This window comes from Carcharhinus amblyrhynchos, unplaced genomic scaffold (genome assembly GCF_965287045.1).
Source record: "Carcharhinus amblyrhynchos unplaced genomic scaffold, sCarAmb.v2.hapA chromosome_1310, whole genome shotgun sequence".
In the NCBI taxonomy this organism is placed as follows: Eukaryota; Metazoa; Chordata; class Chondrichthyes; order Carcharhiniformes; family Carcharhinidae; genus Carcharhinus; species Carcharhinus amblyrhynchos.
Window position 1 is genome coordinate 1 of NW_027651050.1, and position 25,971 is coordinate 25,971.

At 55.3% G+C, this 25,971-nt stretch overlaps 2 protein-coding genes across 6 annotated transcripts; one reads left to right on the forward strand and one right to left on the reverse strand.

The window, feature by feature from the left end:
- The first annotated feature begins 917 nt into the window (after nucleotides 1–917).
- cirop (ciliated left-right organizer metallopeptidase) lies at nucleotides 918–12,685 on the forward strand. Its single transcript, XM_080185166.1, is given in 12 exon segments — nucleotides 918–978; nucleotides 1,077–1,126; nucleotides 1,128–1,222; nucleotides 1,925–1,932; nucleotides 2,803–2,982; nucleotides 4,851–4,920; nucleotides 5,616–5,712; nucleotides 8,092–8,199; nucleotides 9,669–9,800; nucleotides 10,574–10,833; nucleotides 11,970–12,149; nucleotides 12,493–12,685. Coding segments are annotated over 12 exon segments (1,434 nt in total).
- Nucleotides 12,686–13,696: 1,011 nt separating this feature from the next.
- On the reverse strand, nucleotides 13,697–22,531 carry cunh14orf119 (chromosome unknown C14orf119 homolog). 5 transcript variants are annotated; one of them, XM_080185162.1, is made up of 2 exons: nucleotides 22,376–22,531; nucleotides 13,697–14,599 (listed from the first exon to the last, which is right to left on the reverse strand). In XM_080185162.1, the coding sequence occupies exon 2, from the start codon at nucleotides 14,590–14,592 to the stop codon at nucleotides 14,227–14,229; it is 366 nt and encodes a 121-aa protein (XP_080041288.1). In that variant the 5' UTR covers nucleotides 14,593–14,599; nucleotides 22,376–22,531; the 3' UTR covers nucleotides 13,697–14,226. The 5 variants fall into 5 exon arrangements, with proteins under 5 accessions (XP_080041288.1, XP_080041287.1, XP_080041286.1 ...); XM_080185161.1 differs by having other exon boundaries at nucleotides 22,151–22,531; XM_080185160.1 differs by lacking the exon at nucleotides 22,376–22,531 and adding an exon at nucleotides 19,412–19,733.
- Nucleotides 22,532–25,971: the final 3,440 nt, after the last annotated feature.

A 25,971-nucleotide genomic window follows, 5' to 3' on the forward strand; every position in this document is an offset into this window, starting at 1 on the left:
CAAGGAGCCTGCATCATAGGATTGAGGCCCTGGGGGTAATCACCAGGCCCATGTGAGCAGGCTCAAGGCCTAGATCACAGTGTCAAGACCTACGGGGCAGACACCCAGGCCTAGGGAACAGGCTTGAGGCCAAGGGCACAGGCTTGACTCCTAGGCCACAGGCTCAAGGCCAATGATTGAAGCTCGAGGCCTAAGGTATATGTTTGAAGCCAAAGACACAAATTCAAGGCCTAGATTGTAGGCTTGAAGGCCTAGGGCACAAGGTCAAGGCCTAGGGCACAAGGTCAGGCTAGGGCACAGGCTGAAGCCTAGGAATCAGGCTTGAGGCCTAAGGTGCAGGCTCAAGGCCTAGGACACAGACTTGAGGCCTAGGGACCAGGTTCAAGGCCTAGGATACAGGCTGAGGCCTCAGACACAGGCTCGCAGCCTAAGGTGCAGGCTTGAGGTCTAGGACACAGGCATGAGGCCTCGGATGCAGGCTCAATGTCTAGGGGATAGGCCCAAGGCCTAGGGCAGGTTGAAGCCTAAGACACAGATTTGAGGCGTGGAGCGCAGGTTTGAGGCCTAGAGCGCAGGCTTGAGGCCTAGAGCACAGGCTTGAGGCCTAGAGCACAGGCTTGAGGCCTAGGGAGCCAGCCCCAGGCCTAGGGAGCAGGCACCAGGCCTAAGATGCAGGCTTGAGGCCCAGGCCGCAGGCTCGAGGCCCAGTGTACAGGCTTGAGGCCCAGGCTGCAGGCTCGAGGCCCAGTGTACAGGCTTGAGGCCTAGGCTGCAGGCTTGAGGCCCAGTGTACAGGCTTCAGGCCTAGGCCGCAGGCTCGAGGCCCAGTGTACAGGCTTCAGGCCTAGGCCGCAGGCTCGAGGCCCAGTGTACAGGCATGAGGCCCAGGCCACAGGCTCGAGCCCCAGTGTACAGGCATGAGGCCCAGGCCGCAGGCTCGAGGCCCAGTGTACAGGCTCCAGATTGCTGGCTCCCAGTGTAAGGTTCCTGCTGCCTGATCCCGGTCTCGGATCCCCCCCCCCCCCCCCCCCCCCCGAGATTCACTGGGCACCGATAAAGAATCTGTTCTGTTTCAGTTGGCCTGAACTGCTCCTCCAGATCCTTCGTCACCAACACGGACGATCAGGGGCTCGGTGAGAATCTACACTCGCTCCGTCATCCAGAAAATGCAGCAACATTTCAACTCCAGCTCTCCCGAACTCGGGGCACCCTTAGAGATGGGGTGAGTGTCTGAGAGAACCGCTCTCCCCCTCTCTGTCTCTCTCTCTCTCTGTCTCTCTCTCTGTCTCCCTCTCTCTCTGTGTGTCTCTCACTCTCTTGAGTCACATCGAACATTACAGCACAGTACAGGCCCTTCGGCCCTCAATGTTGTGCCGAGCTGTGTCCAATCCCAGGATCAGTCTATCCCACTCCCTATCATTCCGGAGTGCTCCATGTGCCTATCCAATAACCGCTTGAAAGTTCCTAAAGTGTCCGACTCCACTATCACAGCAGGCAGTGTATTCCACACCCCAACCACTCTGTGAGTGAAGAATCTACCTCGGACATCCCTCCTATATCTCCCACCATCAACCTTATAGTTGTGACCCCTAGTAACAGCTACATCCACCTGAGGAAATAGTCTCTGCACGTCCACTCTATCAATCCCTCTCATCATCTTATAAACCTCTATTAAGTCGCCTCTCATCCTCCTCCGCTCTAAAGAGAAAAGCCCAGCTCCCTCAACCTTTCCTCATAAGACCTACCCTCCAAACCAGGCAGCATCCTGGTAAATCTCCTCTGCACTCTCTCCAATGCTTCCACATCCTTCTTATAGTGAGGTGACCAGAACTGCACACAATATTCCAAATGTGGTCTCACCAAGGTCCCGTATAGTTGCAGTATAACCCCACGGCTCTTAAACTCAATCCCCCTGTTCATACAGGAGAGACAGTATAACTCCAGTCTTGTCTCAGTCTCTCCTCACAATCCAACCCTCCGGAATAAGAACATAAGAAATAGGAGCAGGAGTAGGCCATCTAGCCCTTCGAGCCTGCCCCACCATTCAATAAGATCATGGCTGATCTGTCGTGGCTCAGTTCCACTTCCCGCCCTCTTCCCCATAACCCTTATCCCCTCTCTTATCAAAAACCATCAACGCCTTCTTAAACCCGCTTCTTAATATATTTAGCGAGGCAGCCTCCACCACTTCAAATGGCAGAGAATTCCAGAGATTCACCACCCTTTGAGTGAAGAAGTTCCTCCTCAACTCCGTTCTAAACCGCCTCCCCTTTATCTTGAGGCTGTGCCCCCTAGTCCTACTGTCCTTTCTGAGCAGGAAGAGTCTCTCCACCTCTATCCTATCCATCCCATTCATCATCTTATACGTCTCAATGAGATCTCCCCTCATTCTTCTAAACTCTAGCGAGTACAAGCCTAGTTTATTCAGCCTCTCCTCATAGCTCAACCCCCTCAACTCCGGTATCAGCCTAGTAAACCTCCTCTGCACTCCCTCCAAGGCCAAAATATCCTTGCGCAGGTGCGGCGCCCAAAACTGCACACAGTACTCCAGCGGCGGCCTCACCAATGCCCTATACAGCCGCAGCAAGACCTCCCTACTTTTATATTCAATCCCCTCGCTATGAAGGCCAGCATCCCATTCGCCTTCCTGACCACCTGCTGCACCTGCAAGCTGGGTTTTTGCGACTCATGCACAAGGACCCGAGGTCCCTCTGCACCGTCGCCTGCTGCAGTTTTTCTCCACGTAAGTAATAATCCTTCCTACCATTATTCCTACCAAAGTGGACCACATTTACATTCCAGCTCCAGCCGGGATTTCCTCCTCCCACTGGGAATCTCGGTTTCTGCAGGGATCGATAATGACGGCCAGGATGGGGGCCCCGGAACACACCTTCATCGACCCCATCACACTGGCTGCCCTCGCCGACACCGGCTGGTATCGAGTCAACTACAACCTCACCCGGGCACTGGTGTGGGGGCGAGGTGAGTGAGGTAGGCCCGGGGAGAGGGGCGGAGAGAGGGGGGGGAGGAGGGAGGGAGAGGGGGGAGAGAGAGGGGGAGGGAGGGGGGGGAGGGGGGGAGGGAGGGAGGGAGAGGGGAGGAGAGGGAGGAAAAGGGAGGGAGAGGGGGAGGGAGAGGGGGAGGGAGGGGGGGAGGGAGGGGGGAGGGAGAGGGGGAGGGAGAGGGAGAGAGGGGGGAGAGAGGGGGAGGGAGAGGGGGAGAGAGAGGGAGGAAGAGGGGGAGAGAGAGGGGGAGGGAGAGGGAGAAAGAGGGGGAGGGAGAGGGGGAGAGAAAGGGAGGAAGAGGGGGAGAGAGGGGGAGGGAGAGGGGGAGAGAGAGGGGGAGAGAGAGGGGGGGAGAGAGGGGGGAGAGAGGGGGGGAGAGAGGGGGGAGAGAGGGGGGAGAGAGGGGGGAGAGAGGGGGGGAGAGAGGGAGGGAGAGAGGGAGGGAGATGGGGAGAGAGAGGGGGAGGGAGAGGGGGAGAGAGGGGGGGAGAGGGGGAGGGAGAGGGGGAGGGAGAGGGGGAGGGAGAGAGAGAAGCGCAGAGACACACACACACAGGCTCAGAGACAGAGAGAGAAACAAAGAGAGAGAGAGAGTGAGGAGGGAGACAGAGACAGACAGAGAGCACAGAGAGGGAGAGGAAAGCAGAGAGTGACACAGAGAGAGATATCGACAGGGAAATCTACTCGGGATCCTGCTCCTGAACAACCATCCCCTGATATTGAGGGAGAGGGGGTGGCCTCGTGATATTATTACTGAGCTATTAACCCAGAAACTCAGCCAATGTTTCTGGGGGACCCGGGTTCGAATCCCGTCACGGCAGAGGGTGGAGTGTGAATTCAGTAAAAAATATCCGGGATTGAGAATCTACTGATTGTGGGAAAAACCCATCCGGTTCCCTTTAGGAAAGGAAATCTGCCATCCTTACCCCGGTCTGGCCTACACGGGACTCCAGAGACACAGCAATGTGGGTGACTCTCAACTGCCCCTCCAAGGGGTAACGAGGGATGGGCAATAAATACTGACCCAGCGACGCCCGTGTCCCGGGAATGAATAAAAAGATTCCTTTCCCGGTTCGAGTAACCTCTCGGGAAGTTGGGTAGCACCTTTTCTCGTGGGTAATCAATGGGTTTGAGTCACACTGGGGGGGGGATTCTGCCCCCCTCCCCTCCCCTCCCCTCCCCCCTCAGGCCAGTCACAGAAAAACCACAGCAAAAACAGGCCATTCGGCCCACAAGTTACACCGATCCTATCCCTACCTACCAGGCCTATCTATAACCCTCAATCCCATTAAATCCCATGTACTCATCCAGAAGTCTCTTAAAAGACCCCAGCGAGTTCGCCTCTACCACCACCGACAGCAGCCGATTCCACTCACTCACCACCCTCTGAGTGAAAAACTTACCCCTGACATCTCCTCTGTACCTGCTCCCCAGCACCTTAAACCTGTGTCCTCTCGTAGTGACCATTTCAGCCCTGGGAAATAGCCTCCGAGAATCCACCCTATCTATTCCTCTCAACATCTTATAAACCTCTATCAGGTCGCCTCTCAACCTTCGTCTCTCCAGGGAGAAGAGTCCCAGCTCCCTCAACCTATCCTCATAAGGCATGCCTCCCAATCCAGGCAACATCCTTGTAAATCTCCTCTGCACCCTCTCAATAGCTTCCACATCCTTCCTGTAGTGAGGTGACCAGAGCTGCGCACAGTACTCCAAGTGGGGTCTGACCAGGGTCTTATAAAGTTGCAGCATTACCTCCTGAATGTTCTGTAAGTCTGGCTCTCCCCGGTCGCATCATTCATCCCACCTCCCTGCACACGCCGGATCTAATCCCATTTCTTCCCTCAGGACAGGGAGAAAGCTTCGGACTAACCAGCACCTGTCAGGACACTTCCTCGGATTACTTCTGCACAGGAAGGTATAGAATCGGAGCGGGGAATGGGTTTGGGATTGGGATTGTGTACAGTGGGAGTGAATGGGAAGGGGTTTGGGATTGGGATTGTGTACAGTGGAAGTGAATGGGAAGGGGACTGGGATTGGGATTGTGTACAGTGGGAGTGAACGGGAAGGGGTTTGGGATCCATTGGGATTGTGTACAGTGGGAGTGAACGGGAAGGGGTTTGGGATTGGGATTGTGTACAGTGGGAGTCAACAGGAAGGGGATTGGGATTGTGTACAGTGGGGGTGAACGGAAAGGGGTTTGGGATTGGGATTGTGTACAGTGGGAGTCAACAGGAAGGGGATTGGGATTGTGTACAGTGGGAGTGAACAGGAAGGGGTTTGGGATTGGGATTGTGTACAGTGGGAGTGAACGGGAAGGGGTTTGGGTCCATTGGGATTGTGTACAGTGGGAGTGAACGGGAAGGGGTTTGGGATTGGGATTGTGTACAGTGGGAGTGAACGGGAAGGGGTTTGGGATTGGGATTGTGTACAGTGGGAGTGAACGGGAAGGGGTTTGGGTCCATTGGGATTGTGTACAGTGGGAGTGAACGGGACGGGGTTTGGGTCCATTGGGATTGTGTACAGTGGGAGTGAACGGGACGGGGTTTGGGTCCATTGGGATTGTCCTGTCTCCCATTGGGCACTGACTGTCTCTCCGTCTGTCCGTACCAGCGGTCTGGGTTGCCACTACCTACACATGAACAAGGGAAGCTGCCTGACGGATGATCTCCTGGACGGGTGTCGCGTTTACAAACCTCTCGTCAATGGGGTGAGCGCTCACGTTCTGGCATTCCGGGTTTGAGATATCTCAGTTCCATCCTCTGGTCAGCAAATCCCAAACTCCTTCCTCCACTTCCCGACACCTGGCGAGCTCGGAGCTGGTTAGAGGGTTATGACGCGGAGACGCCAGCGTTGGGCTGGGATAACGGGTGTTATTCGGATTGGCGGATGGTGACTAGTGGAGTGCCCCAGGGGTCGGTGCTGGGGCCTCAGCTATTTACCATTTATATAGATGATCTGGAGGAGGGAACCGAGTGTATGGTGTCGAAATTTGCTGATGACACCAAGATTGGGGGAAAGGCAAATTGTGCGGAGGGTGTGGAGAGTCTGCAGAAGGATCTAGATAGGCTGGGCGAATGGGCCAGGAACTGGCAAATGGAATTTAATGTTCGCAAGTGTGAGGTGGTCCACTTTGGTAGGAATAATGGTAGGAAGGACTATTACTTACGTGGCGAAAAACTGCAGCAGGCGACGGTGCAGAGGGACCTCGGGGTCCTTGTGCATGAGTCGCAAAAACCCAGCCTGCAGGTGCAGCAGGAGGTCAGGAAGGCGAATGGGATGCTGGCCTTCATAGCGAGGGGGATTGAATATAAAAGTAGGGCGGTCTTGCTGCGGCTGTATAGGGCATTGGTGAGGCCGCAGCTGGAGTACTGTGTGCAGTTTTGGGCGCCGTACTTACGCAAGGATATTTTGGCCTTGGAGGGAGTGCAGAGGGGGTTTACTAGGCTGATACCGGAGTTGAGGGGGTTGAGCTATGAGGAGAGACTGAATAAACTAGGCTTGTACTCGTTAGAGTTTAGAAGAATGAGGGGAGATCTCATTGAGATGTATAAGATGATGAATGGGATGGATAGGATAGAGGTGGAGAGACTCTTCCTGCTCAGAAAGGACAGTAGGACTAGGGGGCACAGCCTCAAGATAAAGGGGGGGCAGTTTAGAACGGAGTTGAGGAGGAACTTCTTCACTCAAAGGGTGATGAATCTCTGGAATTCTCTGCCCGTTGAAGTGGTGGAGGCTGCCTCGCTAAATATTTTTAAGACGCGGGTTGATGGGTGTTTGATAAGAGAGGGAATTAAGGGTTATGGGGAGAGGGCGGGAAAGTGGAACTGAGACACGACAGATCAGCCATGATCTTATTGAATGGCGGGGCAGGCTTGAAGGGCCAGATGGCCTCCTCCTGCTCCTATTTCTTATGTTCTTATAAAAACAGAAAGAAATCTCACAGCGCCAGCGATGGACTTTAAGCTGGTGTTGTGCGATGTCTGTCTGGTTTAGAGGGTGGCAGTGATCAGTATCTGACCAGTCACCTCAACCCAGTCTCCCCCCCACCTCCACTCCCCCAGCCCCGCACAAGAACATTGAATACAGGAGTTGGGACGTCTTGTTGAAGTTGTACAAGACATTGGGAAGGCCACACTTGGAATACTGTGTCCAGTTCTGGTCACCCTATTATAGAAAGGATGTTATTAAACTAGAAAGAGTGCAGAAAAGATTTACTAGGATGCTACCGGGACTTGATGGATTGAGTTATAAGGAGAGGCTGGATAGACTGGGACTTTTTTCTCTGGTTTTGATCTGATTTATTATTGTCACGTGTATTGGGATACAGTGAAAAGTATTGTTTCTTACGCGCTGTACAAAGCATACCGTTCCTAGAGAAGGAAAGGAGATGGTGCAGAATGTAGTGTTACAGTCACAGCGAGGGTGTAGGGAAAGATCAGCTTAATGCGAGGTCGGTCCATTCAAAAGTCTGACAGCAGCAGGGAAGAAGCTGTTCTTGAGTCGGTCGGTACCGGACCTCAGACTTTTGTATCTTTTTCCCGACGGAAGAAGGTGGAAGAGAGAATGTCCGGGGTGTGTGGGGGGGGGGGGGGGGGGTCCTTAATTATCCCGGCTGCTTTTCCCCGAGGCAGCGGGAAGTGTAGACAGAGTCAATGGATGGGGGGCTGGTTTGTGTGATGGATTGGGGGCTACATTCACCACCCTTTTGTAGTTCCTTGCGGTCTTGGGCAGAGCAGGATCCCAGACCGAGCTGTGATCCAACCAGAAAGAATGCTTTCTATGGGGCATCTGTAAAAGTTGGTGAGAGTCCGTAGCGGACATGCCAAATTTCCTCAGTCTTCTGAGAAAGTAGAGGCGTTGGTGGGGCTTTCTTAACTATAGTGTCGGTGTGAGGGGGGGACCAGGACAGGTTGTTGGTGATCTGGACACCTTGAAACTCTTGACCCTTTCTATCCATCCCCGTTGATGTAGACAGGGACATGTTCCCCTTTACACTTCCTGAAGTCGATGACTATCTCCTCTGTTCTTGTGGACACCGAGGGAGATTCCGGTCTCCGGCCTGACCCCTCTCTTTGCGTTTCCCCAGAGTGAATGCTGGAAGGAGGAAAACGGGATGGAGGCCGGGATTCCGAGTGGGAGCGGGGAGATCTACGGAACCGGCAGCCGGTGCTTCTTTGCCAACCTGAGCAGGATGGTGAGTCTGTGCCGTGAGGGGACGGGGTGATGGACGGAGGGAGTGCGGGAGGGAGGGAGGGAGTGCGGGAGGGAGGGAGGGAGCGAGGGAGCGCGGGAGGGAGGGAGGGAGCGCGGGAGGGAGGGAGCGCGGGAGGGAGGGAGCGCGGGAGGGAGGGAGCGCGGGAGGGGATGGGGTGGTGGACGGAGGGAGTGCGGGAGGGAGGGAGTGCGGGAGGGGATGGGGTGGTGGACGGAGGGAGTGCAGGGGGGAGTGCGGTGGCGGGGTGGGGAGATGGGGGCGGATGGGGTGAATGCAGGGGGGAGTGTGGGAGGGGACGGCGGGGAGGGGGTCTCTCTCTCTCTCTCTCTCTGTCACCCCATCCCTGGGTGATTGGGAATGATGTCGAGGATTGGGAGGAGATTCGGAGATTAATAAATCAAATCAAAATCAAACTGCCGTATCACAAACATTAAATCCACATTATCCCCTCAATGGAAAGCAGATTCCAAATTGTCCGGGTAGAGGGATCTGGGCGTCATTGTTGATGAAATGCAGAAAGTCAGTGTGCGGGTCATTTCTTGATTTGATTTATTATTGTCACGTGTACTAACGGTGAAAAGGATTGTTTCTCGTGGGCTATACAGACAAAGCATACCGTTCATAGAGAAGGAACGGAGAGGGTGCAGAATGTAGTGTTACAGTCACAGCGAGGGTGTAGAGAAAGATCAGCTTAATGCGAGGTAGGTCCATTCAAAAGTCTGACAGCAGCAGGGAAGAAGCTGTTCTTGAGTCGGTCGGTACGGGACCTCAGACTTTTGTATCTTTTCCCCTGATGGAAGAAGGTGGAAGAGAGAATGTCCGGGGTGTGTGGGGGGGGGGGTCCTTAATTATCCCGGCTGCTTTTCCCCGAGGCAGCGGGAAGTGTAGACAGAGTCAGTGGATGGGAGGCTGGTTTGTGTGATGGATTGGGGGCTACATTCACCACCCTTTTGTAGTTCCTTGCGGTCTTGGGCAGAGCAGGAGCCCAGACCGAGCTGTGATCCAACCAGAAAGAATGCTTTCTATGGGGGCATCTGTAAAAGTTGGTGAGAGTCCGTAGCGGACATGCCAAATTTCCTCAGTCTTCTGAGAAAGTAGAGGCGTTGGTGGGGCTTTCTTAACTATAGTGTTACATAAGAAATAGGAGCAGGAGTCGGCCATCGAGCCCCTCGAGCCTGCCCCGCCATTCAATAAGATCATGGCTGATCTGAAGTGGATCAGTTCCACTTTCCCCCCATAACCCTTAATTCCCCTGTCTATCAGAAACCTATCTACCCGTGACTTAAACATGTGTTGGCATGGTGGGGGGTGGAACCAGGACAGGTTATCGCAGAGGGAGGAGGCGAGGCAGTCTGTGTGGGCAGAGAGTAACAAGGCAGAGACAAAAGTTATGGTGTTATTTAACTCTGACCTCTCCCTCTCTCTCTCCCCCACCACCCCAAAATCAGACAGCGGCCCCCCACACCCAGAAGCCAATGGCAGGCTGCTGTTACCTGCATAGGTGTGTGGGGGAGAACGCGTTCCAGGTCAAAGTACAAGGGTCACCCTGGCTGGAGTGTACGGCTGGAGGCAGCATTCAGGTAGGTAGCAAGGTCCAGGGGTACGGGATGGCACAGTGGGTTAGCACTGCTGCCTCACAGCGCCAGGGACCCGGGTTCGATTCCCGGCTCAGCGCACAGTGGGTTAGCGCTGCTGCCTCACAGCGCCAGGGACCTGGGTTCGATTCCCGGCTCAGCGCACAGTGGGTTAGCGCTGCTGCCTCACAGCGCCAGGGACCCGGGTTCGATTCCCGGCTCAGTGCACAGTGGGTTAGCGCTGCTGCCTCACAGCGCCAGGGACCCGGGTTCGATTCCCGGCTCAGCGCACAGTGGGTTAGCGCTGCTGCCTCACAGCGCCAGGGACCCGGGTTCGATTCCCGACTCGGGGTCACTGTCTGTGTGGAGTCTGCACATTCTCCCCGTGTCTGTGTGGGTTTCCTCCGGGTGCTCCGGTTTCCTCCCACAGTCTGAAAGACGTGCTGGTTAGGGGTGCATTGGGGCCGTGCTAAATTCTCCCTCAGTGTAACCCCCAACAGGTGCCGGAGTGTAGCAACCTGGGGGATTTTCACAGTAACTTCATTGCAGTGTTAATGTCAGCCTATTTGTGACACTGGTATATAAACTTTTTAAAAGGGTGCCATTGCTTTATGCCAGTTTGGAATCTCTCCTGCCTGCTTTAGCATCCCGGCTGCCATCGGCTCTCCCTCTCCCACACTCCACCCTACTCACCTTTCAGTGATTTCCTCACTATAACCCCCCCCCCCCCCCCCCCCCGCGTGTCTCCCTCTCTCTCACGCTCTCCGTCTGGGTTACAGGTGCCGGGATTCCGGGGAATTCTCTCTTGCCCAGACGGGCGTCTCTGTCGCCATGGCGATGGACTCTCACTGGACGCCACGACACAGAAACCGCCCCCGACCCGCTGGACCTCGGCGCGACCGCACACGGGTGCCGGTGAGGAGGGTGGACCCAGGCAGCAGATCAATGTCGGGATCAGTGTCCTGGGGGGTGCTGAGTGTGCGGAGCCGGAGGCACACGGAGCGGCGGAAAACCTCGCAGACATCGCGGCCATTCCCAGGTAACAGGGAGGGTCGGTGCCGAGGGAGCGCCGCACTGTGTGGGGAGGGTCGGTGCCGAGGGAGCGCCGCACTGTGTGGGGAGGGTCGGCGCCGAGGGAGCGCCGCACTGTGTGGGGAGGGTCGGTGCCGAGGGAGCGCCGCACTGTGTGGGGAGGGTCGGCGCCGAGGGAGCGCCGCACTGTGGGGAGGGTCGGTGCCGAGGGAGCGCCGCACTGTGTGGGGAGGGTCGGTGCTGAGGGAGCGCCGCACTGTGGGGAGGGTCGGTGCCGAGGGAGCGCCGCACTGTGTGGGGAGGGTCGGTGCCGAGGGAGCGCCGCACTGTGTGGGGAGGGTCGGTGCCGAGGGAGCGCCGCACTGTGGGGAGGGTCGGTGCTGAGGGAGCGCCGCACTGTGGGGAGGGTCGGTGCTGAGGGAGCGCCGCACTGTGGGGAGGGTCGGTGCTGAGGGAGCGCCGCACTGTGGGGAGGGTCGGTGCTGAGGGAGCGCCGCACTGTGGGGAGGGTCGGTGCTGAGGGAGCGCCGCACTGTGGGGAGGGTCGGTGCTGAGGGAGCGCCGCACTGTGGGGAGGGTCGGTGCTGAGGGAGCGCCGCACTGTGGGGAGGGTCGGTGCTGAGGGAGCGCCGCACTGTGGGGAGGGTTGGTGCTGAGGGAGCGCCGCACTGTGGGGAGGGTCGGTGCCGAGGGAGCGCCGCACTGTGGGGAAGGTCGGTGCCGAGGGAGCGCCGCACTGTGGGGAGGGTCGGTGCTGAGGGAGCGCCGCACTGTGGGGAGGGTCGGTGCTGAGGGAGCGCCGCACTGTGGGGAGGGTCGGTGCTGAGGGAGCGCCGCACTGTGGGGAGGGTCGGTGCTGAGGGAGCGCCGCACTGTGGGGAGGGTCGGTGCTGAGGGAGCGCCGCACTGTGGGGAGGGTCGGTGCTGAGGGAGCGCCGCACTGTGGGGAGGGTCGGTGCTGAGGGAGCGCCGCACTGTGGGGAGGGTCGGTGCTGAGGGAGCGCCGCACTGTGGGGAGGGTCGGTGCTGAGGGAGCGCCGCACTGTGGGGAGGGTCGGTGCTGAGGGAGCGCCGCACTGTGGGGAGGGTCGGTGCTGAGGAAGGTGACCAGTGTCAGTCCCTCTCCCCCCTGTCACAATCCAGATGCCACATTCAAAACCCTCACGTCTGCAGCAGCTTCGAACTGTGCCTCGAACTCTGGGAATATTCCGGATGCTCCAAACATTCCATCCCGTCTCTCTACCATCGCCTGGAGGAGCTAATCAGAGCGGGCAAGATAAAACTCAACATCGCTGGAAACAACTGCACTGCCATCAGCATCAGGTACACAGTAATTCTACACTGTCCCCCCATCAAACACTCCCAGGACAGGTACAGCACGGGGTTAGATACAGAGTAAAGCTCCCTCTACACTGTCCCCCCCATCAAACACTCCCAGGACAGGTACAGCACGGGGTTAGATACAGAGTAAAGCTCCCTCTACACTGTCCCCCCCATCAAACACTCCCAGGACAGGGACAGCACGGGGTTAGATACAGAGTAAAGCTCCCTCTACACTGTCCCCCCATCAAACACTCCCAGGACAGGTACAGCACGGGGTTAGATACAGAGAGTGAAGCTGTTTTAACGCACTAACCCTCTGTCTCTGTATCTCTGCACCCCCCAGGTCAGTGGGCGGACCCGTCTCTCCGTCCCCAGACGGGACGCCACGTCAGACGGCACCCGGATCCGTCGTTGCTGCTGCTGTCTGCGGAGCGCTGGGAGCTGCCTTGGCTGGGGGGGCCCTGGGGGGGGCCCTGTACCGTAAAGTTCGCGGCGGGAGGGGGAGGGTACACGCTGGCAGCTGGAGGCTGGCGTGACCCTCCCCGCCGTGCCCCCCACCTCCCCCCGGGATGCCCTTCCCCAGCCAACAAGATGCCAACACACCACCCGGACACCCCATCAGAGAGGGCAGTTATTTTATTGACTGGAAGCGAGGGAGCAGGAACTGGAGAATGAAGAGATTGGACGGGTTGGAGCCTCCCCCGCAGTCTAATGCTCTGGAATGTTCCATCAGCACTCCAAGGCACACTGTCAACACAAGCTCCCACTTCACCCTCAAGTCTCCTTGCTTGGTTGAGTGTCCCCAAGTCTCCTTGCTTGGTTGAGTGTCCCCCAAGTGTCCTTGCTTGGTTGAGTGTCCCCCAAGTCTCCTTGGTTGGTTGAGTGTCCCCCAAGTCTCCTTGGTTGGTTAAGTGTCCAAGTGTCCTTGGTTGGTTGAGTGTTCCCCAAGTCTCCTTGCTTGGTTGAGTGTCCCCAAGTCTCCTTGCTTGGTTGAGTGTCCCCAAGTCTCCTTGGTTGGTTGAGTGTCCCCCAAGTCTCCTTGGTTGGTTAAGTGTCCAAGTGTCCTTGGTTGGTTGAGTGTTCCCCAAGTCTCCTTGCTTGGTTGAGTGTCCCCAAGTCTCCTTGCTTGGTTGAGTGTCCCCCAAGTGTCCTTGCTTGGTTGAGTGTCCCCCAAGTCTCCTTGGTTGGTTGAGTGTCCCCCAAGTCTCCTTGGTTGGTTAAGTGTCCAAGTGTCCTTGCTTGGTTGAGTGTCCCCCAAGTCTCCTTGCTTGGTTGAGTGTCCCCCAAGTCTCCTTGCTTGGTTGAGTGTCCCCCAAGTCTCCTTGCTTGGTTGAGTGTCTCCCAAGTGTCCTTGCTTGGTTGAGTGTCCCCAAGACTCCTTGGTTGGTTGAGTGTCCCCCAAGTGTCCTTGCTTGGTTGAGTGTCCCCCAAGTGTCCTTGCTTGGTTGAGTGTCCCCAAGTCTCCTTGCTTGGTTGAGTGTCCCCCAAGTCTCCTTGCTTGGTTGAGTGTCCCCCAAGTCTCCTTGCTTGGTTGAGTGTCCCCCAAGTCTCCTTGCTTGGTTGAGTGTCCCCCAAGTCTCCTTGCTTGGTTGAGTGTCCCCCAAGTCTCCTTGCTTGGTTGAGTGTCCCCCAAGTGTCCTTGGTTGGTTGAGTGTCCCCCAAGTGTCCTTGCTTGGTTGAGTGTCCCCCAAGTGTCCTTGCTTGGTTGAGTGTCCCCCAAGTGTCCTTGCTTGGTTGAGTGTCCCCAAGTCTCCTTGCTTGGTTGAGTGTCCCCCAAGTCTCCTTGCTTGGTTGAGTGTCCCCAAGTCTCCTTGCTTGGTTGAGTGTCCCCAAGTCTCCTTGCTTGGTTGAGTGTCCCCCAAGTGTCCTTGCTTGGTTGAGTGTCCCCCAAGTGTCCTTGGTTGGTTGAGTGTCCCCCAAGTGTCCTTGCTTGGTTGAGTGTCCCCCAAGTGTCCTTGGTTGGTTGAGTGTCCCCTTGCTTGGTTGACTATCTCCAAGTCTCCTTGGTTGGTTGAGTGTCTCTAAGATGGCGGAAGGGTTGACCTTGTGGACGAGTGGAGGGGTGAGGGGTGAAGGGTCAGGCCTTGCCCACCGTGGCGGCTACCTCGCGGTAGAAGCGAGCCACAAAGTCAGGTTCCACCTCCTCCAGCCGGGCCACCAGGCTGTTACGCTCCGCCTCCGTCCAGCCCTCGAACCAGTGACTCCACAGGCGCAGCTGACAGCGGAAGAGTGTGGGGGGCTTATCTTCCAGCCCCAGGCCCCCCAGGTCGTCCAGCAGTGACCAGACCTTACCCGGCACTGCCCGCCTCACCAGCTGGCCCAGGAACACCTCCCGCTGGGCCGGGCTCCAACCCCCGAACCAGTGCAGCACGCACCGGATCTCCTGAGACGTGACGTAGGAACCGGGGCTCGGGGCAGCTTCCAGACTCGCCGCGTCGCACATCGTCCAGCTGCAGAGAGAGACGGAGAGAGAGAGAGAGGGTCAGTATCAGTGTGACAGAGAGAGAGGGACAGAGACAGAGAGAGAGAGAGAGAGAGAGAGGGTCAGTATCAGTGTGACAGAGAGAGAGGGACAGAGACAGAGAGAGAGAGAGAGAGGGTCAGTATCAGTGTGACAGAGAGAGAGGGACAGAGACAGAGAGAGAAAGGGAGGGAGAGGGTCAGTATCAGGGTCACAGAGGGAGAGAGAGGGCAATCAGTATGAGCGTGACAGAGAGAGAGAGAGAGAGGGACAGAGACAGATGGAGAGAGAGAGAGAGAGGGGGTCAGGGTCAGTATCAGGGTCACAGAGAGAGAGAGAGAGATGGAGGGAGAGAGAGAGGCAATCAGTATCAGTGTGACAGAGACACAGAGAGAGAGAGGGTCAGTATCAGGGTCACAGAGACACAGAGAGAGAGAGAGAGGGTCAGTGTTGGAGTCACAGACGGGGGGACACAAAAAGAGACACACAGACAGGGGGAAGAGGCAGAGGCAGAGAAACACACACACACACACACACACACACACACACACACACAGAGAGGGGGACACGCACACATACAGACATATACTCACAGAGAGAGAGACACACACAGACGGAGACGCGCGCAAACAAACACACACACACCGAGACATATACTCAGAGAGATATTCACAGAGACACACACGTGCACACACACACACTGACAGACAGACACACACCCAGACATATACTCAGAGAGAGAGATAGATATTCACAGAGAGACACACACGTGCACACAACACTCACACAGAGAGACACACACACACTGACAGACAGACACACACCCAGACATATACTCAGAGAGAGAGATAGATATTCACAGAGAGACACACACGTGCACACACACTCACACAGAGAGACGCACACACACTGACAGACACACACACACCGAGACATATACAGAGAGAGAGAGAGGTATTCACAGAGACACACACGTGCACACACACACTCACACAGAGAGACACACACACTCACACACCCAGACAGACACACACACCCAGACATATACTCAGAGAGAGAGAGAGAGAGAGCGATATTCAGAGAGACACAGACGTGCACACACACACTCACACAGAGAGACACACACACGCAGAGAGAGAGAGAGAACAGACAGACAGACACACACACACCCAGACATATACTCAGAGAGAGAGAGAGATAGATATTCACAGAGAAACACACACGTGCACACAACACTCACACAGAGAGACACACACACACTGACAGACAGACAGACACACACACACCGAGACATATACAGAGAGAGAGAGATATTCACAGAGAGACACACACGTGCACACACACACTCACACAGAGAGACACACAGAGAGAGAGAGAGAGAGAAGAACAGACAGACACGAACAGACAGACAGACACACACACACATACACACACAGAGACAGAGAGACTCACATACACACACAGATAGGCACAGTATTTAAATGGCGAGTTCCAGTTCAGTTTTTGGTCAATGGTAACTCCGCCCCTCTCCCCCAGGATGTGGGATCATAAAATCTCTATAGTGCAGGGGGAGGCCATTCGGCCCATCGGACCTGCATCAACAACGACCCCTATCCCCATAGCCCCGTGTATTTACCCCAGCTCGTCCCCCCGACACTGAGGGAGAATTTAGCACGGCCCCAATGCATCCTAACCAGCATGTCTTTCAGACTGTGGGAGGAAACCGGAGCACCCAGAGGAAACCCGCGCAGACACGGGGAGAATGTGCAGACTCCACACAGACAGTGACCCGAGGCCGGGAATCGAACCCGGGTCCCTGGCGCTGTGAAGGAGCAGTGCGAACCCACTGTGCCACCCCAGGTGAATGGTCAATGGAAGGTTCTGTTCAAGGGAATAAATGTGCTCACCATTAAATAACAAAACACCCGAGTGTCTCTGTCTCAATGGGACCCCTTCACACACACACACACTGTGTGTGTCTCACTGGGTGGGGGTGGCCTGTCCCTTTAAGTGACGCACACCCACCCTGGCGGAAACAGCCGAAGGTCCAAAGGAAGTTGCCAAAGGCTGGAGACCGGAAATGGGGCGAAAAGAGGGGGACCGGAAGTAGGGTGACGGGAAGTGGGGCGAAACGAGGGACCGGATGTGGAGGGGGACTGGAAGTGGGGGGCGAAGTGGGGAACCGGAAGTGGTGTGAAAAGAGGCTGACCGAAAGTCTGGCCCAACGAGGGACCGGAAATACGGCGAAGCACGGACCAGATTCGTTAAATAAATTAATTTGTAAACCATAAAATAAACGATGCTGGGCTGCGGGTTTAATGAATGCTGTGGGAGCTGGGGCAAAAGGTGGCGCGGGGCGGGGGAGTGGAGCCTTAATTTATTCGGTGACTTTTATCATTCAGGTAAAGAAGCGACGGAAACTCCCGAGTGTTTCCGGAAATTGCCGAAGGAGGGTCTCTCTCTCTCGGGGATGATTTGAAATGGGGGCGGGACTATTGGGGTGGGAGGTGTAAACTGGGGACAATAAGATGTAAACGCCGAGCTCCCGGAGGGGTTGGTGAGTCTCCAGCCCCTTACCCACCCTTTCAGATGGCGGGCGAACAGCCGGAAAGAGCCGAAATGGCCGAGGCGGGAGGAGGGGCTCTGACGTCAGCATTACCGCCCCGCCCACTCCCACCCAATCCAGCCTGTCATTGGAGTACGCCGCTGTCAATAACGTTTCCCGTCCCGCCCCCTTCCAGCCGATACAGGTTCCGGAAAGAGCCGAGGACGAGGGAAATCTGTGGCGTCACTAGCCCCGCCCACCGGGCCGCGGTCTGTGATTGGAGAAACCAGCTGTCAGTCACGACACGAAACCCGATTCTTCCAGCGGAGACAGCCGACGGCAGCGCCGGAAAGAACACAGGGCGGGGACTCTGTGACGTCACAATGCCCGCCGTCTATAATTGGAGCAGCCTGCTGCCAGTCACGACACTACCCCGCCCCCTCCAGCGCAGCGAGCCGAGAACAGGAGTCTGTGACGCCACTAGCCCCGCCCCACAGGCTTCGCCTGCAATTGGAGTAAACCGCTGTCAGTCGCAGCACCATCCCCGCCCCCTCCCGCGGTGCGAGCTGAGGACCGGGGGCGGTAACGTCACATTCCCCGCCCACCTTGCCGCGGCCTGCGATTGGAGAAAGCCGCTGTCAGTCACAGCACGAGCCCCGCCACCTCTGGCGGAGCGATCGAGGACGGCGTCAGTGACGTCACTAGCCTCGCCTGCCATTGGAGCACCCTGCTGTCAGTCTCGGCGCTAGCCCCTGCCCCTTCCAGCGGAAACAGCCGAACGCTCTCCGGAAAGAGCCGAGGACCGAGCACTGGCATTCCCCGGCCCCGCCCTTCCTTCACCCAGCCTGCTGTCAATCAGCTGCTCAGCCCCGCCCCCTCCCACAACACCAGGTTAAAGTCCAACAGGTTTATTGGGTACATAAGAACATAAGAAATAGGAGCAGGAGTAGGCCATCTGGCCCTTCGAGCTTTTGGAGCTCTGCCCCTTCCTTGGGTGAGTGGGGAGTTGTGTTCACAAACAGGGTATGTATAAACGGCTGAGGGGGGATCTAATAGAGGTTTATAAGATTATGAAGGGGATAGATAGAGTAAATGGTGGTAAGCTTTTTCCGCTATTAGAAATGGATAGAACGAGGGGTCACGGGCTTAGGGTGAGGGGGGCTAGGTATAAGACAAATATTAGAGGGCAGTTTTTCACGCAAAGGGTAGTGGGGGTGTGGAATGCACTGCCGAGTAAGGTGGTGGAAGCAGGCACGCTAGGGTTGTTTAAGAGTCACTTAGCCACATGAGCGGGCTACATATAGGGGGATATAGTAGGCCTTACTAAACATTGTAGGCTTGGGAATACGTTTTGCCTCAGGATGTTACAGTCTTTGCCTGTTTAATAATGAATTTTTTTGTCTCCACAGGCATTTAAGTCCAGCAAGGGGCATGCACGCGGCAGGTTGTAGTGGGCTGCTCTTGGACGTTGCTTCGGGAGTTGTCTATTGCTTCATGTCGTTAGTGTGCTTAAACTGGACCATCTCGAGGGCAACATGACAGCTCAGAGACTATCTCTGTTGCTGTGCGGACACATGGATTTGGGCCTGTGTCTGTGGGAGTTTGCACATTCTCCCCGTGGTTGCGTGGGTTTCCTCCGGGTGCTCCGGTTTCCTCCCACATCCCCAAAGATGTGCTTTTAGGCTGATTGATTGGGTACTAAATTGTCCCTAAATTGGACCTCCCTGATCCTCGCACATTAGGCGTAGACTAAAATCACGAATAGGACACTGAGATAGTGGGACGGCGGCGCGGGCTCGTTGGGCCGAAGGGCCTGTTTCCCGTGCTGTGTTGTTCTTTGTTCTTTGTTCTTAAACACCAACTCAATTTACACAATAACGGCTGGGGTGCGAGACGTTACGGGTAATCAAGTCTTAAAGGTACAGAGAGTGTGTGTGGAGAGAGGGTTAAGCACAGGTTAAAGAAATGGGTATCGTCTCCAGACAGGACAGTTAGTGAGATTTTACAAACCCAGGCAAGTCATGTGGGGGTTACAGATAGTGTGACATGAACCCAACGTCCCGGGTGAGGCCGTCCCCATGTGTACGGAACTACCCAGCCTTCAGGAGAACAGTGACCACAACACCCACACAACCCTGCCACAGCAACCTCTGTAAGACATGCCGGATCATCGACACGGATACCATCATCTCACGTGAGAATACCATCCACCAGGTACATGGCACATACTCTTGCAACTCGGCCAACGTTGTCTACCTGATACGCTGCAGGAAAGGATGTCCCGAAGCATGATATATTGGGGAGACCATGGAGACGCTACGACAATGGATGAATAAACTTTTGACAATCACCACTTTACGATCACCAGTGTTCTCTTCCTGTTAGCGAACACTTCAGCGGTCACGGGCATTCAGCCTCTGATCTTTGGGTAAGCCTTCTCCAAGGCAGCCTTCATGACACACGACAGCACAGAGTCACTGAGCAGAAACTGATAGACAAGTTCTACAACTGGGATCCTGGATTCATATCACACTATCGTGCAAGGTGATGCATTTTGGTCAACTGAACCAGGGCAGGACTTACTCAGTTAATGGTAGGGCGTTGGGGAGAGTTACAGAATGAAGAGATCTAGGGGTACAGCTTCATAGCTCCTTGAAAGTGGAGTCACAGGTGGACAGAGTGGTGAAGAAGGCATTCAGCATGCTTGGTTTCATTGGTCAGAACATTGAATACAGGAGTTGGGACGTCTTGTTGAAGTTGTACAAGACATTGGTAAGGCCACACTTGGAATATTGTGTACAGTTCTGGTCACCCTATTATAGAAAGAGTGCAGAAAAGATTTACTAGGATGCTACTGGGACTTGATGGATTGAGTTATAAGGAGAGGCTGGATAGACTGGGATGTTTTTCCTCTGGAGCGTTGGAGGCTAAGGGGTGATCTTATAGAGGTCTATAAAATAATGAGGGGCACAGATCAGATAGATAGTCAATATCTTTTCCCAAAGGTAGGGGACTCTAAAACTCGAGGCGGCACGGTAGCACAGTGGGTTAGCACTGCTGCTGCACAGCTCCAGGAACCCAGGTTTGATTCCCGGCTCGGGTCACTGCCTGTGTGAAGCTTGCACATTTTCCTCGTACCTGCATGGGTTTCCTCCAGGTACTCCGGTTTCCTCTCTCAATCCAAAGATGTGCGGGTTAGGTTGATTAGCTATGCTAAAATTGTCCCTTAGTGTCCTGAGATGTGTAGATTAGAGGGATTAGCAGGTCAATGTGTACGGAAATGGGGGTAGAGCTTGGGTGGGATCGTGGTCAGTGCAGTCTTGATGGGTTGAATGGCCTCCTTCTGCACTGTAGGAGTTCTATGATTCTATCTCCACATCATTGTGACACATTTCCAGATCATTGATTGACAAGTATTAGGAAACCACCCAAAATCAGGGAGGGATAAAAGGTACTGCAACAAAATCTCTCTGATCCCACAAACGAGCGACAGCACTGGTGTGCGGAACTTGTCTATCAGTTTCTGCTCAGTGACTCTGCATCGTTCATAGAACATAGAACACTACAGCACAGTACAGGCCCTTCAGCCCTCAATGTTGTGCCGAGCTATGTCTGAACCCAAGATCAGTCTATCCCACTCCCTGTAATTCTGGTGTGATCTATGTGCCTATCCAATAACCGCTTGAAAGTTCCTAAAGTGTCTGACTCCACTATCACAACAGGCAGTGCATTCCACACCCCAACCACTCTCTGAGTGAAGGACCTACCTCGGACACCCTATGTCTCCCACCATCAACCTTTTAGTTATGCCCCCTAGTAACAGCTGCATCCACTATATAGTCTCTGCACGTCCACTCTATCTAACCCCCCTCATCATCGTATAAACCTCTACTAAGTCGCCTCTCATCCGCCTCCGCTCCAAAGAGAAAAGCCCCAGCTCCCTCAACCTTTCCTCATAAGACCTACCCTCCACACCAGGCAGCATCCTGGTAAATCTCCTCTGCACTCTCTCCTATGCTTCGACATCTTTCTTACGATGAGGTGACCAGAACTGAACACAATTCCTGTTGGGGAACACTTCAGCGGTCACCGGCATTCGGCCTCTGATCTTCGGGTAATTGTTCTCCAAGGCGGCCTTCACGACAGCACAGAGTCGCCGATAGCCAAGTTCCGCACACGAGGACGGCCTCACCCGAGACGTTGGATTCATGTCACACTATCTGTAACCCCCCCATGACTTGCCTAGGTTTGTAAAATCTCACTAACTGTCCTGTCTGGAGACAATACACATCTCTTTAACCTGTGCTTAACCCTCTCCCCACTCACACTGTCTGAATCTTTAAGACTTGATTACCCGTAACGTCTCGCACCCCAGCCATTATTGTGTAAATTGAGTTGGTATCTTCAGATACCCCGAACCCAGCTGTCAATCACGACACGAGTCCCGCCCCCTTACCCTCCTCGGCCTGCGATTGGAGCGGGCTGTTGTCAATCATGTCACCATCGCCGCCCCTCCGGGCGGAAAGAGCCGAAGGTAGCTCTGGAAGGAGCCGAGTGGGACAGGCCCCGCCCACCCGCTACGACCGAAACCGCCGAGCTCGGGGGTCTGTGACGTCACTATCCCCGCCCCGTATCGGACGCTGCCTGCCATTGGTGGGCGCCGCTGTCAATCACGTCACCAGTCCCGCCCCCTAACCCGGACGGCTCCGGAATGTGCCGAGGACAGTGTTTGTGACGTCAACATCGCCGCCACCGCCCTCCTCGGCCCGCGTTCGCAGCGCACCACTGTCAATCACGTCACTAGCCCCGCCCCCTAACCCGGCCTTCGATCGGAGGGCACTGCTGCCAGTCACGTTACTAGCTCCGCCCCCTGTCCTTATCGGCCTGCGATGAGTGCGCCGCTGTCAATCACGTCACTAGTCCCGCCCATTACCCTACTCGGCCTCCGATCGGAGCGCACCGATGTCCATCAAAACACTAGTCCCACCCCCTTACCCTATGCGGCATTTGATTGGAGCGCTGTGCTGTGAATCGCGTTACCCGTCCCCCCCCGTTGACGGAAAGAGCCGAGGTGTGTCCCGGAACGGGCCGAAGGCAGCGGCCCCGCCCTCTTTCCCTCAGGCAGGGAGGGAGGGGGGGAAGGGAGGAGAAGGCAAGATGGCGGATCTGGAAGACGTGACTCTGGACGGCCGGGAGTTGCAGAAGCTGCGGGTCACTGACCTGAAGGCGGCCCTGGAGGAGCGCGGCCTGGCCAAGAGCGGCTCCAAGAACGCGCTGATCAAGCGGCTGAAGGGGGTGAGTGTCGGTGGGGTAGGGTACGGTCGAGGCCCAGCCTCTCTCTCTCTCTCTCCTCCCCCGGGGACTCTCAGCTGTAACGGCCGCTCCGCTTGTTTGTGTGGCGGCCCCGCACGCGCCTGCGCACTGAAGGGGCCAGCCGGCCGGCTGACCGGCGGCCCGCCAACGCGCCTGCGCCCGCCCGGCCACTGTGCCGCTGTGCGCCTGCGCGGTCTGCCGGCACTCAAGGAACTGCGTCTGCGCGGGCTGCCGTGTGGATGATGGCTGCGCCTGCGCAGCCAGACAGGCGGGGAGGGAGAGAACTGGGTTGCGCCTGCGCGTGTGCTCATCTTAGCTGGATGGGGGAGGGGCTGACCAATTAGGGAGTGACTACACCCACATGGTCACTGAGTGGCCAATCAGGGAGGGACCACACCCCTATGGCCCAAGTGATTGACCAGTCAGGGAGAAACCACACCCCAATTGGTCTGTGACTGACCAATCAGGGTGAGACCACATTACCATGGGTCTCTCAGTGACTGACCAATCAGGGAGTGACCACACTCCGTGGGTCTAACTGACCAATGAAGGGGGGACCACATCCCTCGTGGCCCTGCCTGACCCATGGGGAGATCACACCCCCATGGGTCTGACTGACCATCAGGGAGAGACCCACCATGCATCTATGACTGACCAATCAGGGAGAGACCACACCCCGGTTGTTTAACTGACCAATGAGGGAGAGACCACACCCTAATGGATCTGACTGATCAGTGGGGAAACCACACCCCATGGCTGTCAGTGACTGACCAATCGGAGGGGGACCCCCTCCCCCTCCCTCATGGCCCTCAGTGACTGACCAATCGGGGGGGGGTTCTTTCAGGTCGTTCTTTTGGGTTGGTCTTTTGGGTGGGTCGGTTTTTCGGGCCAAACAAGTAAACGAACTTAAATTACGTTCGGACAAAGAAAGAGGGGGCAGCCCCCCAAAAGGAGGGGGAACGACCGGAACAGAAACAAAAGGTACAAAGGAAACTTAAGACACGTCAAATCAAAATGTGATTATCGGGGTCTATAAGGCACCTCAGCCCCTGCGGTGCCCAACGGGCACGGAAGGCCTCGACAGTGCCCGCGGACACCGCGTGCTCCCTCTCCAGGGACACCTGGCTGCGAACATAGCCGTGGTAGAGGGGCAGACGGTCAGGATGGACAGCAACCCCCCCCCCCATCACCTGCTGCCCTGAACAATCAGGGAGAGACCACATGAGACACAGGAGCAGAATGAAACCACTTGGCCCATCGACTCTGCTCCCCCATTCAATCATGGCTGATATTTTCCCCATCCCCCATTCTCCTGCCTTTCCCCCCGATCCCCTTATTAATCAGGAACCGATCTATCTCTGTCTTAAAGACACTCAGGGACCCGGCCTCCTCTGGGGCAAAGAGTTCCCACACATTCCCCACTCTCTGGGTGAAGAAATCCCTCCCCATCTCTGTTTTAAAGGACCATCCCTTTACCCTGAGGTTGTGCCCTCTCTGGTTCGAGTTTTTCCTACTAGTGGAAACATCCTCTCCACGTCCCACTCTATCCAGGGCCTCGCAGTATCCTGTAAGTTTCAATAAGATCCCCCCCCGCTTCATCCTTCTAAACTCCCAACGAGGACAGACCCAGAGTCCTCAACCCGTTCCTCAAGCTCTTCATTCCAGGGATCATCCTTGTGAACCTCCCTCTGGATCCTTTCCAAGGCCGGCACATCCTTCCTGAGATACAGGGACCCAAAACTGCTCCACATGGGGTCTGACCCAGAGCCTTATCCAGCCTCAGAAGTCCATCCCTGCTCTTGTATTCTAACCCACTCGACATGAATGCTAACACTGTATTTCCCTTCCTAACTGAACCTGCACGTTAACCTTAAGAGAATCTTGAACAAGGATTCCCAAGTCCCTTTGTGTTCCTGATTTCCGAAGCACTTTCCCATTTAGAAAATAGTTTCTACCTCCATTCCTCCTTCCAAAGTGCCGTAACCTCACACTTTTCCACCTTGTATTCCATCTGCCCCTTTTCTGGCCACTCTACTAACCTGTCCAAGTCCGTCTCCAGCCCCCCTCCTTCGTCAATACTCCCTGCCCCTCCACATATCTACACTTCCCAAGGATCTTGCCTCAGCGGCAAATCAGGAGACATTGTTCCACAATTGGTCAATCAGGAGCGATCAGCCCCCTCCCCCTGCAGTACTGAATAACCAATCAGTGAGAGTCCACCCCAAAGCGGTGGCCGATTGACCAAGCAGGGGAGACCAACCCACTCCCACCCAAAGGCCGTTTGCAGGAGGCAGATCTTCAAGTGACGTCCCAACTCTTAGTTATAGAGCTTGGTGACCAGGGCAGACACGGTGGGCCAAAGGGTCGGATTAACTGTGAGGCATTGTCTCTGTGCTGGCCCCTCTGTATTCCAGTCCATTTTCTAGCACTAGATCTTGTTCACTAGGGTTTTTCAAGAGCTCCTCTATACGCTTTTCAATTTGGGAGAGGTCCCCGGTCTCCAACACCATTTTGAGCATCAAGTTCCAGATTCCCACCACCTTCTGGGCAAAAAAACTTCTCCTAAAATCTTCCTCCTTACCTCTCACACCTTAAACCTGTGCCCCCCCTAGTAATTGACTCTTCCACCCTGGGGGGGAAAAGCTTCTGACTATCCACTCTGTCCCTCATCATCTTGTAGACTTCTATCAGGTCTCCCCTCAACCTCCAGTGAGAACAAACCAAGTTTCTCCAACCTCTCCTCATAGCTAATGCCCTCCATACCAGGGGCAACATCCTGGTAAATCTTTTTCCGTACTCTCTCCAAAGACTCCACATCCTTCTGGTAGTCTGGTGACCAGAATTGAACACTATATTCCAAGTGTGGCCTCACTAAGGTTCTACAAGGCCTTGATGGAATGCATCCCAGGTACTAAAAGAGATGGCGGGAGAAATAGCAAATGCACTGGTGGTAATTTACTAAAATTCGCTGGACTCTGGGGTGGTTCCCACAGATTGGTAAACAGCAAATGTGAGGCCACTGATTAGAAAAGGAGATAGACAAAAGGCGGGTATCGGCCGGTTAGCTTAACTTGTGTAGTAGGGAAAATGCTTGAATCTGTCATCAAGGAAGAAATAGCGAGACATCTGGATATAAATTCTCCCTTTGGTAAGATGCAGCATGGGTTTGTGAAGGAAAGGACATGTTTGACTAATTTGGTGCAATTCTTTGAGAACATTACATTTACAGAAGATAATGGGGATGTGGTGTATCTGGATTTCCAGAAGGTATTTGACAAGGTGCCGCACCAAAGACTGCTACATAAGATAAAGGTGCACAGCATTTCGGATAATGTATTAGCATGGATAGAGGATTGGTTAACTAACAGAAAGCAAAGAGCGGGGGTAAATGGGTGTTTTTCTGGTTGGTGATCAGTGACTAGTGGTGTGTCTCAGGGATCAGTGTTGGAACCACAATTATTTACGATTTGCATCGATGATTTGGAGTTGGGGACCAAGTGTAG